This window comes from Ahaetulla prasina, chromosome 1 (genome assembly GCF_028640845.1).
Source record: "Ahaetulla prasina isolate Xishuangbanna chromosome 1, ASM2864084v1, whole genome shotgun sequence".
NCBI classification, from domain to species: domain Eukaryota; kingdom Metazoa; phylum Chordata; class Lepidosauria; order Squamata; family Colubridae; genus Ahaetulla; species Ahaetulla prasina.
In genome coordinates, this window is record NC_080539.1 from 112954241 (window position 1) to 112967227 (window position 12987).

The window sequence follows — 12987 nt, forward strand, 5'->3', positions numbered from 1 at the left end:
ATTTTCAGCAAAAGTGAAAATCCATTTTTAGTCAGGAGCGCAATGAAACTTGTTTGGTGCTGCCGATGGAATTTTAGAACCTTTTTTCCATTCCAAGTATGTGTTCCGGAGTTCCAAATTTTCCCTTCCATATTTAGCAATCCTTATAGCATTATGCAAAGGGGTCAACACTCATTTCCTTTTCGAATCTCTGTTGATACTGGCTTCAAGTCAAAATGCTTTTCCCATGTTGCGTACTGTTACAAATATGAAAGCTAAGATGATTGGTGCTGTATTTGTTCCCATTCAATATGTGAGGTAAGGTCTAAGATGGCACCAACTAGAAATAGATCAAACCTAACTCACATTTAGAACAGCTGCCTGGCTGCCTGCAACAAGGGTTATGCTATGACTACTAGGAGAAAAAATATCCTTCTTGTTCTTTGAAATCAAATCTGGGGTCAAGGTCAAACAAATTAAAGAAGGCAAAAGCGTACTGTATTCAAGAGCTGTCATAGAAACTCTTACTACAAGTCAGACTGTATGTTGATCTTTGGGAATATGCACAATAATTTAAGAGGCATATGTATTTACAGTGCATCAAATAAGCATACAGTAGCTGTATGTATAAGTGGCACATATTAGAGTAGAAATGAAAGTTTGGATGTGAGTAAGAGTTTTTCAAGTATCAGGATAATCTGGTTTTGATTAAAAAAAGAGGGTCTCCTGAGGAAGATTATCTGGTCAGGGAATATCTACATAGATTTAAGAAAAGCAAGAGAAGAGTTCAATTAATTGTGATTGGAACCTGACAAAATTTAGAGTTTTCAAATTCAGTATAATTTTTCCAAATAATTCATTCTTGTTCTCGCTGAAGAAACTGTTTTATTAATCAGATCAGAAAGTGTTTGGCAACCCAAAACCATTTTGAAATGTATAATGTTGTTTCTTCTAGTCAAAATAGGATTGTTGTCATCCATCACCTATATGTTTGGCTTGCCATACCCATGCAAATTGTACTTTGTTATAATCTGCAAGCCTTTTACAGAGACTTGTACTATCATCCAAATTCTTCAGTTCATATGAAATAAATGGAAATCTTTGGGATCCCATAATGAAGATTTAGAATGAAAGATGTTCTACCAGTAACATTTTAAAAATAATTTCTAAAAGATTTCAGTTCTATTTAATACCAATGCCACCCTCTTTTTCCTTCAGCTTAGTGTGCAAACTAAATACAAGGACCACAATTTTGGCAGCAACCAATCCAAAGGGCCAATATGACACTAATGAATCCATCTCTGTCAACATAGCCCTTGGAAGCCCTCTTCTTAGTAGGTTTGATCTTGTCTTGGTATTGTTGGATACAAAAAATGAAGAATGGGATCACATAATTTCATCCTTCATACTGGAAAATAAAGGTAACCTTTTAATACTACTTTTTATGGAATTATGTGAATCAATTTGTCACTGATCATAATACAGTTGTATGCACAAATATGGGTTTCCCTTGCCTTATGTAAATTCACTTTGTATAAAGTTACTACTGTATTGTGAATTTGTTTAAAAATTCATGTTATACAAAAAGAAAAAAGAAATCAGTGTTATATTATTTGTGCCAGCAACATCTGGAAATATGCAAGACGACTTGCCACTAAAATTGCTTGAACAATTCCTTACCAAAACCTCTCTTTACTTCACTTGCACATTTACTGTCATGTTGTGCAGTTGTTCTAGTTGTGCATCCTGGCTTCCACTTATTTTCATATCGGTCATGTATTCAGTGCTCAAAATGCCTATCAACATTTTGCCCAATCCCCTTACACAAAGAAAGAAATGAAAAGAGAGACCTCCAACACTAAACCTTGGACTTACTATGTCACACCAAGCTGATGAAGGATTATCAGTTATAGGTCAAGCTTTTAATGAGGGTGATGCTACTGTGTGCAACAGAGCAAAGAAAGCTAATAAATTTTTCCTTTTATATTTGATACTACAGTATTATACTGTAAAATATTTTCCATAAACTAGTGAGATCTATATGTTTAATGTATATATTTAGATGTTTAGTATTTTTAAACATTCACTTGTTTTCTTGTTTTCCCTCCTTTTTTTAATTCTGTTCCGGGGGGGTGGGGCGGTGTAATGAAAAAATTGTTTTTACTATTTCATTATTTCTTTCACAGTTTTAGTTTTGTATTGTCACATTCTGTTTATTTTTTGTACTCTTACTATAAAATATAATGAAATAGATAATGAAAAATAGCAATGGAATATCTGGAAGAAACACATTTGCTTGCAAGCAAGAACTGGTAGGATCACAAAATGGACACGTAATAGGAAATAAAGAAGCTAAAATACTCTGGGATTTTAGAATTCAAATAGACAAGCATCTGCCACGTAGCACCCCATCCATAACTATTGTTGGTAAGAAAGACAAGGTGGACGTCGCATACCTGAAGACAACAGAAAAGAAAAGAAAGAACTGGGTGGAAAAATCACAAAATACAAAGAGGTGCAAATTGAAGAATGGCTGTGGAAAAGAACACAAAGATAGTACAAATAGTAATAGGCACCTTGGGTGCAATTCCAAAATATCTGGAGCACCACTACAACACCATCAGCATTAACAAAAATCACAGTCAATTGCAAAAGACAGTTTTACTTGGAACTGCATCCTGTGATGATACCTTTAATGGTATTATATAAGATATCTCCCTATCTTACGTCCTTGGGAAGGACTCAATAAGTGGATACAAATGCTAAATCCAGTCTAAATATTTGGCTGACTGTGTGACCAATAATAATACAAATTGCATGGGATCATTGCAAAATAGATTACAATAGTCAAAGTAACTTGTTATACTAAGCAATATTTTTTTTCCAAATAATAGGGTTTTGACACTGTGGTATGTGAATCCTGCATTGTCATTTCATAAGCTACATATAGGATTTAATGATATGTATGAACCCAGCCAATGGGGCTCACACAGTGAACCACAATTAAGTAGGCAGAGACGCAGCAAAGAGTCAGAGTTCAGCCAGTGAGATAAACTTAACCACCCAAGCATATTACATTGAAGAGAGAAATTCAAGTTTATGAAATATGATTACTGAATGCTGATTAGGTTTTGGATTGCTCAGAAAACCACTTTGATGAGGCTAAGCCTAGAACACCTTTTTTTTTTCACCGCTGTCATGCATATAGTATTGTTGTTATTGCTTTATTATTTAATTCTTTTTTCAGGCTGCCCAAGCATATCCGAACAGCTCTGGTCTATGGAAAAAATGAAAACTTATTTCTGCCTGATCAAGAATCTCCAGCCGATACTGACTGATGAAAGCCACCTGATCCTTGTCCGCTACTATCAGATGCAGCGGCAGAGCGACTGCCGGAATGCAGCCCGAACCACCATCCGCTTATTAGAGAGCTTGATCCGACTCACTGAAGGTGAAACCTCTTTCTTCCCCACTTGCTTTTCCAATAGCTGCATTCCATAGAATTGATTAAAAAACACACATTAAAGAAATGCTGCAGTCAATATTTTACCCAGTTCGATATATTTGACTTCTAAAGTTAAATGCTATTGTCTACCTCCAGAGGCCACCAAAATAGCTTTCTTTGTTTTGACGCTGTCTTTCATGGGCCAAGATGTCAAAAGATTCTTGCCCTATATAAATAGCTTAAAAATGTAAAGTTCTTCATGCATGCAAAATTCGATCCAGGCAGAAATCTCCAACTTACGTGTGAGCTGAAACATAGAATAAGGAGATATTACACATAAGGAGATAAACACACTTTGTTTATTATGCTATCTCAGAAGCACACTATGAGCAGCTATATGTGTGTGACTGTGTGTGTCTGTAAGATTTTTTTATTAAAAGAAGATTTTATATAAGATTAAAAACTACAGAAGTATAAAAAGAAAAGTGGAAAAAGTTATATTAGTAGAATAAAATAAAAAGTGAAGGACAAGAAAATAGAAGGAAAAAGGAAATTACTGTGAGCAGCTTTCAGTGTTCTACATTGAAAGACATCTGGTCACATATGTTCAGTGTCCTTACATAAAGTCTTCTGCTGCTTCTGGAATGGGTTACCATGTTACCATACAGCAATTTGGAACAGAATAGAGTCACATGCGTTTCCCCAGAATATAACTGAGGGATTCTCACTATCAATCCTCAATTGTTATCAGTGACAAAATAGCTGTTTTGTTTTGCGCTGGGTATGTGCATATATACTCATATATACATATACTTTGAAATAATACTAGCTTAGAAATTGTGGCTAATTTTTTTTCCTGGAAGTTGTAAACAATTAGGGATATTAATAATTTTGATTTGCTTAAGTTTATAAAATACAAAATTACAGAGTTGGAATGGATCTGGGAGGACTTCTAGTCCAACCCCTTGCTCAAGCTGGAGACCCTATGCCATACTGGACAAATGACTATCCAATCTTTTAAAAACCTCCAGTGATGGAGCACCACAACTGCTGAGGCAAGCTCTTCCACTGATTAATTGTTTTCACTGACAGGAAATTTCTCCTTAATTTTAGGTTGCATCTCTCTTTGTTAAGCTTCCATCTGTTACTCCTTGTCTTGTTGGAGGGTGGTTCTCGTTGTGAAAATGGAAGGAGAGAATGTTATGTAGACCACCTGGAGCTTCTGATCAAAAAACAGCATATAGCAATAGCACTTAGATGTATACACCGCTTCACAGTGCTTTACAGCCCTGTGTTGTAAGTGGTTTACAACATACCGCCCCCAACAATCTGGGTCCTCATTTTACCGAGCTCGGAAGTCTAAGTCAATCCTGAGCTGATGAGAATTGAACTGCTGACAGTGAACTGAAATAGGCTGCAATACTGCATTCTAACCACTGCACCACCATAGCTCTTTTTTTCCATCTAGTGTGGACTCAGATGTTTTCAGGTATAAGTATTAAAAGATGTGTATGTGAAATAGAGATGCTTCTGATAAGTAGGAAGATGATTCTAATAGATAGAGAAATAAAGTGGCAGATATGTAACTGTATTAGATATTTATTTATTTATTTATTTATTTTTCAAATTTATATACCGCCCTATCTCCCTAAGGACTCAGGGCGGTTCACAGGCAGTTAAAATACATATAAATACAGATTAAAAACAACAATTAAAAAACTTATTCTATTGCCAAATTTAAAAATAGTATAAATAATAAAAACCCCTTAAAACCCATAACTTTAAAATCTAATCCAGTCCCGCGCAGATGAATAAGTGTGTTTTAAGCTCGCGACGAAAGGTTCGGAGGTCCGGAAGTTGATGAAGTCCTGGAGGAGTTCGTTCCAGAGGTGGGAGCCCCACAGAAGGCCCTTCCCTGGGTGTCGCCAGGCGGCACTGCCTAGCTGACGGCACCTGAGGAGTCCTCTCTGTGAGAGCGCACGGGTCGGTGAGAGGTATTTGGTAGCAGTAGGCGGTCCCGTAAATAGCCCGGCCCTATGCCATGGGCGCTTTAAAGATTGTCACCAACACCTTGAAGCGCACCGGAAGGCCACAGGTAGCCAGTGCAGTCTGCGCAGGATAGGTGTAACACGGAGCCACGAGGGCTCCCTCTATCACCAGCGCAGCCGCATTCTGGACTAACTGAAGCCTCCGGATGCCCCTCAAGGAGCCCCATGTAGAGCATTGCAGTAATCCAGGCGAGGCGTCACGGGCGTGAGTGACCGTGCATAAGGCATCCCGGTCTAGAAAGGGGCGCAACTGGCGCACCAGGCGAACCTGGTGGAAAGCTCTCCTGGAGACGGCCGTCAAATGGTCTTCAAAAGACAGCCGTTCATCCAGGAGAACGCCCAGATTGCGCACCCTCTCCATCGGGGCCAGTGACTCGCCCCCAACAGTCAGCCGAGGACTCAGCTGACTGTACCGGGATGCCGGCATCCACAGCCACTCTGTCTTGGAAGGATTGAGCTTGAGCCTGTTTCTCCCCATCCAGACCCGTACGGCTTCCAAACACCGGGACAGCACTTCGATAGCTTCATTGGGGTGGCCCGGTGTGGAAAAGTACAGCTGGGTGTCATCAGCGTACAGCTGGTACCTCACACCGAAGCCACTGATGATCTCACCCAGCGACTTCATATAGATGTTGAACAGAAAGGGCGAGAGAATCGACCCCTGCGGCACCCCACAAGTGAGGCGCCTTGTATATGTATGTTTATTTATGATATACCCCATTTTGAAACCCTTACATGCACTGCAAAAGGCAAAATAACAGAAATTAAACAAAATAAAACAGGATAACAGAACAATTTCAGAGGAGAACAAGATTTTAACTACATCAGTAAGTTGCCTTTTCATTGATCACTTAACTCTAAAAAGCAGCTGAAACAGCTGTGCAGTATTGAGTACCTGTGACTAAATTAAGCTAGTAAATACTTTCCAAGTAGATTAGATTAGATAAAGTAAGAAACAGGTATATACAGGTATTGGATGTGCCTAATAAAACTTAGGTGTATGTGCATTTAGTTTATTCCATGTAACAGTTTACTCATCAACTTTTATAGATTTTCTTTAAAACCTGTTTTTTCAGCACATGCTCGATTGATGTTCAGGGAAATTGTAACTGTGGAAGATGCAGTAACTGTGGTTTCAGTGATGGAATCCTCCATGCAGGTAAGTTTGCATATATATTATAGGTTAACAGAGAAGATTGTCTATAATATAAGGGACCACAAGCTGTAGGCACATATATTTTTTTAAAAAAAATATATTGTTCTCCACTTTCTAGATCTTCACAGTTTGCATAAAAGTCCATTCCTGTTCATAGTCAGTTATGGAAATTGGATCACATCCATGTACCTTGACAATACATTTTTCTGCATACACAATATTGTTCTGTTTTAAATGACTTTTCAAGACATTACTGTGTGATATTTATATAATATGAGTACTATTTGTGGCGAGCCAAAGCATTAACCTTGGAGAAGCAAGGTAGAGTTGAAAGCATATTTAAGCCCAGGATACAGAGAAAGCGTGAGCTGGTAAGTCTCATTCCTCCCAAATTCATTAGAGTCTGACCTTCAAGATTTTATTTCTATAGCCTATATCAGGGGTGTCCAAACTTGGCAACTTTAAGACTTGTGCTTAAAGGCTTTGCTTCTGGGAATTGAAGTCCACAGGTCTTAAAGTTGCCAAGTTTAGACACCCCTGGCTTACATCAACATAGTTTTAGCTAGAATTGGGGAGCCTGCTTCTTGACACGCTCTACCTCGAAGGGCTCACAGTATGGCATGACGTGTGCATGTACATTCTAGAAATGGTATGAAAAAAGGCCTTATGGAAAAGCAAGTTCAGTTAATGTGGCTCTGGAAAAGAAATTATTATGATTCATTTTAATATTTTAAAATTGACACAGTTGATAAACCCAAAGCTCAGCATGTTTTTCTGCATAAAAGAGATTATGGGGCCTTAATCTGCCCTGTGTACATCTTTTATAAAGAACTACAGATAGTCCTCCACTTAGGACCATAATTAAGTTCAAAATTTATGTTGTTGAGCGAGACATTTGTTAAGTGAATTTTACCCCAGTTTATAACATTTCTTGCCACTATTTTAAATGAATCACTGCAGCTGATAAGTTACTAACATGGTTGTTAAATGAATCAGACTTCCCCATTGATTTTGCTTTGTCAGAAGGTTGCAAAAGGATATCACATCACCTTGGGACACAGCAACGGTCATAAGTATGAACCAACTGCCAAGCATCTGAATTTTGGTCACATGGTCATGGGGATGCTACAAAGATTGTCAGTGTGAAAAACAATCCTAAGTCACTTTTTTCAGCGGCGTTGTAACTTTGAATGGTCTCTAAATGAATTATAAGTTGAGGATCTGTTTAGATATCTGTAGATATGTGTTCAAAATGAGGAAATTGGGTTGTTTCAAACATGGGATAAGGCATCTTGTGGCAAAAGTGTTTGGATCAACTGTGGTTCCTTAAAACTGAAACCTAGAATGATTTGATTGTTCTGATACGGATGGGCAAGTACAAAAAAAGGCTAGTGCATACCAGCTCTTCTTTCCTCTCAGCAGCTCCTGCTATTAAACATGATTTCTAGGTCTCAAATTTTAATGAATTAAGAGCCTCAGTTTATGGAAATGTCCCTCTTTCCTCAAGATAATCAATTGTGTACGATCCCATTTTGTTCGGGAATGGGCCAATGTCTTCCTAAGGCTTCTCGGGAGCAGAACTGGATGGGAAGCTTTTTATTGATTAAAAATCTATGAGATTCTCAATCATCCAGGTCATGATTATTCCAAAAATGCTTTTCAAAAGGCAATTGGACTTTCTTGGATTTTTTTCCTTGAAAACTTCCTTTTTATTGATTACTTTATTTAGGATCGAAGCCAAAGGTTGTGAACATTTTCTAGGCCTTATGTAATGTTCCAAGGATGCAAACTCTTAAGGCTTTTTGGAAAAATGCTTGCAAACTTTACCAAGTTGTTGTTGTTGTTGTTAGTTGCGAAGTCCTGTCCGACCCATCGCGACCCCATGGACAACATTCCTCCAGGCCTTCCAGTCCTCTACCATCCCCCGAAGTCCATTTAAACTCATGCCTACTGCTTCAGTGACTCCATCCAGCCACCTCGTTCTCTGTCGTCCCTTTCTTCTTTTGCCCTCAATCTTGCCCAGCATTAGGCTCTTCTCCAGTGAGTCCTTCTTTCTCATTAGGTGGCCAAAGTATTTCAGTTTCATCTTCAGGATCTGGCCTTCTACCAAGTTTTTACTGTGTCTAATTTAACAGAAAAACAGAATAGGTAGACACCTTGGAGGAATTTTAGTCCAACTCCCTGCTCAGGCAGGAAACGCTATATACCATTTCAGACTAATATTTAATTTAAGAAGTTTTCACAGAAAACAGTTTTTGCATCACAATTCTTGTCTTATTTTAGGGAGGTGCACTTCTTGGTGGTGCCAATGCACTCCACACTTCATTTCCTGAAAATCCGGTGGAACAATATAGAATGCAGTGTGAACTAATCTTGAAGAAGCTGGAGTTGCAAGACCTTCTGCAGGAGGAATTAAGAAGGCTGGACAGGTGCAAAATATTTATATTTGGGAGGAAAAACATCAGCTTTAAATCAGATTACATATCAGCTGCTATGACAATGTATGATGTGATGAATATTAATATTTTCTTGTAAGCCAGGGTCTTGAAGGCATATGGATGAAAATAATTAACAGTATAAGAGAGAATCATTCTGTTATTTGTTTATTTATATGCAAAACCAATATCAATACTTAGGGTCGCAGTCCTAAACGTGACAGAAAAAACTTCATTTATTCCTGAGTAAATAAACACAGAATTCTACTGCAGAGGAATGGTTTGCTTGAATATTATTCGCAGGTAGTCATCAACTTATGACCGGTTGCTTAACAGTTGTTTGAAGTTATGATGGATTTCCCCGCAGCTATTTAATGACCCATATTTAAAGTTACAAAGGCCACACCCCAATCTCCAAAGTCACATGATTGCATTTTGGGCACTTGGCAACCAGGTTATTTTTATGGCTGTTTTCAGTATTGTGCAGTCATCTGAACATTTATTGGGGACAATTGATTCATTTAATAATTGCAGCATTTGCTTAACGATTACAGCAATCACTTAACAACCACTACAAAAAATGTCCCCCCCAAAAATTGGGTCAAGTCATGTGACTTATGCAATGACTTATGATCATAGATCTGAGCTCAATTACAGTCGTAAATTGAGGACTACCTCTTATTCACAAAAAGCAAATCTTCTAGTCTGTTTTAAGACAGATTCCTAAAGTCATGTATTTACTCATGTTTGCAACCATAAAAAACATCACTTCTATATATCAAAGCTTCTAAAAATGCAACTTATTTTGGCAAAAAATATTTTCCTTTTAATTTTTTTAGGTTTTTACAGAATGGAAATTTAAGCCCATCTCTGCAGCGCAAAGGAGTGTCTTTAAATCATGACACGTTTGAGCAGAGGATTCATTCCCAACATTCAGAAAAAGAAGAAAATGATATTCAGTTACAGCCTTTGTCAGCTAAAATAAGTTCTGATGCTGATATGCATCTGGGATTCCCAACCAGACAAGAATCTAATGATGCCCAAGTAAGAGAGAAATTGGAGAATCTTAATGAGAGCAACAGTGATAACACCTTGAATTGGTTTGATAGTATAGCAGAAGGTAACATGGAAAGTGAGAAGTCCACTTGTAATTTTCCAGTTGCAGTAACATCACAGAGCAATCTGGCTTTGGAAGCAACAAATAGTAGATCTTCTAAAAAGACCAGCTGTTTAAGAGAAGCTGAGCAAACCAAGAAGAGGGAATCAATGACAAAAAAAGACCAGGGGGACTCTTATATACAGACTATTTTTGCCCGTGAGAGGATACAAAAGCCTATAAATTCCACTTCAGGGGCCATCTGTAAAGGTTCAGATGCTACACCTAGCACACCTAATTCAGTCATTACTCAAAGGGCCTCTAAGAAGTGGCGGAAAAGAAATATTGAAAGCATACAGAGATTTTGTACAAATACAGCAGATTCCAAGACTGAGGATCATCAACCTTCAGTATCTTCTCATCCTGTAATTATCCCAGATTGTCCTGAAAAAGATACTGGGGCTTCTCTGTGTCACAATGTGCCTTCAAGTCATTTGACATTGACAACTTTGAATCGGAAGCGAAATAGAGACCAAACCAACAAAGTAAGACATTGCAATGAACCTGTCATCCTTGAGAACTCAAAAGCTGCCCCTGCTAAGTTAGCTAAATTTTCCTTTCAACAAAAACCTAAGCTTGCTCTGTCTCCTGAAAATGAGGAACATCGCACATTACAGGAGACTATTTACAATCGTGACCTTTTTACCCAAAGTATATCGAAAGGAGAACATCTGAGGGAAGAATATCCTGAGGGAAGCTACAGTCTTAACACAGGAAATACGGCCAAGGAGAAACAAGCCTGTAAAAACAAGAAAGAGGAAGACAAGCCAAAGCCAGTTAAAGCCACAGCCATTTCTTTCACAAATACATCAGGGGCAAGAATAGAAAATTTGGACGGTCAAGATTCAAGAAAAGTGTGCTCCAGCACTTTGGCAAAGCTAGCAAAATTTGCCTTTACACCATCAGACAAATCTCCAGTTTCCTTGAATATCACCACTAATGAAAAAGTGAGAGAAAGGCAGCCATTGAAGACTCAGGAAGATTGTGCAGAATCCACCCGGAAGTGCTTTGAATTGGGAAACACTCACAGAATTCCAGGGAAATCATTGTTCTCAGTAACTGATCTGGACGATGCACTGTTAGACTTTGACTGGGATGAAGAGGTTCAGAAATATGCTAAAACTTAAACTTTAATGCCTGCTACCCCTGTCAAAAATACATTGTGGTACTTTTATAAATGCTTTAATTTTTGATGTGGGAATAATGCTGCAAATAATAAGCAACCTAACAGACTTTTTAAAAATTGAATTGGGTTCTAAAAAGAGCATGCTTCTGCAAAAAATAAAACGATGCTCTTGGAGTGCTCAGAGTGAAATAAACTCTCCAACTCACCAGGTGCAGGCAGCAGCCCTGAAAAATAAACCACCTTCATCCTGAGTTTTCTCTTCATTGAGAGTTACTCTAAATCTCTGCAGTATTAGGAAATATGGTAGTAGATTTGAAATGTTTCTCTTTTTTAGGTCTGTTTAAGCATATGCGTTTGATAGAGCAGGGGTCTCCAACCTTGGTCCCTTTAAGACTTGTGGACTTCAACTCCCAGAGTTCCTCAGCCAGCTTTGCTGGCTGAGGGACTCTGGGAGTTGAAGTCCACAAGTTTTAAAGGGACCAAGGTTGGAGACCCCTGTGACAGAGGACATACATCATGTCAAATTGTGTTCCGATGTCACATTTTTACATCATTTTGTGTCATAGCATGCACAATGTCACTTGTCCTCTTTCCTGTACATGTGCTATGATATTAAGACCTTTCCAACAATGAGCTTCAGATTTTCAGACAACATTGTTCAGGGGCTAAGGTTTATGTGGACTAGGGGTGTTTTCTCATGATCAGGACAGGAGATGTATAAAACTACAGCCTTAAGGTAGTCAAGTCTGCATAACTAGTATGGATAAACAGATTGAAAAGTAATGAGTGAGACACTATTTTAGTTGGATGATTTCCTAAGATATAAATCTATATACCGTATTTTTCGGACTATAAGATACACCTTCTTCCCCCCCCCTAAAAGGGGGTGAAAATTTGGGTGCGTCTTATACACCGAATGTAGCCCCGCCCGCCCACTGGCCCCCAGCCTTTGGCCTCTGCCTCCCAGAAATTTACCTCCTTGCAGCAAGCAGCAAGAAGAAACAGTCCATTTCAGCTTCAGCACAGCCTAATTATCACAAGTTGACTGTCCCTTGGATCAGAATCCCGACTCTCAGCTGTTTCAGGCTGCAGGGATTGCCATTGCCTCTACGGGGACCTCTGCGGCTTGTTTCAAGGAGGTAAATTGCTGGGAGCAGGGTTTTTTTTTCTTGTGCTAATCAAGCTATGATGAAAATGAAAATGAAAGTAAAGCAGGCTGTTTGCTGTTTGCTGCAACGAGGCAAAATTGCTAGGAGGCAGAGGCAGATTTCTTTTTCTTGTTTTCCTTACCAAAAAAGGTAGGTGCGTCTTATAGTTTGGAGCGTCTTATACTCCGAAAAATATGGTATTATTCAATTAGCATATTTTGGTGAATTATGAGATGAAGAATCTGTATTGAAGATGCACATTAAGGTTTTTAAAATTATTTTAGTTTTCTTCTGAACACCCTATAGAAATGTGTGATTTCAATTATTTTGTATTCAAGTAAAATGAACTCCAAAATGCTTGAAAAGTGGGAGGGGCCTTCCCTTCTTTAACTTCAGTTTGGCTTTACCATATTTTTGTCTAGCTCCATTTCATAAGGAGTACTAATCTATGACTTTAATTAGGTAACAGATAACATTTATTATATTTGGCTCAG

General features: G+C 38.4%; 1 protein-coding gene across 5 annotated transcripts in view; it reads left to right on the forward strand.

The window, feature by feature from the left end:
- The window catches only part of MCM9 (minichromosome maintenance 9 homologous recombination repair factor), a 46571-nt gene extending 34819 nt beyond the window's left edge, over positions 1 to 11752 (forward strand). For 3 of the 5 annotated variants that reach the window (XM_058173013.1, XM_058173004.1, XM_058173023.1), the window contains 5 exons: positions 1198 to 1400; positions 3227 to 3430; positions 6549 to 6631; positions 8912 to 9057; positions 9903 to 11752. In XM_058173013.1, coding sequence (XP_058028996.1) covers positions 1198 to 1400; positions 3227 to 3430; positions 6549 to 6631; positions 8912 to 9057; positions 9903 to 11346 — 2080 coding nt within the window. In that variant the 3' untranslated portion in view covers positions 11347 to 11752. Of the gene's footprint in view, positions 1 to 1197; positions 1401 to 3226; positions 3431 to 6548; positions 6632 to 8911; positions 9058 to 9902 lie in introns of those variants that run through there. The other 2 variants (XR_009153850.1, XM_058173029.1) reach the window with 2 other exon arrangements.
- The last annotated feature ends 1235 nt before the right edge of the window (positions 11753 to 12987 follow it).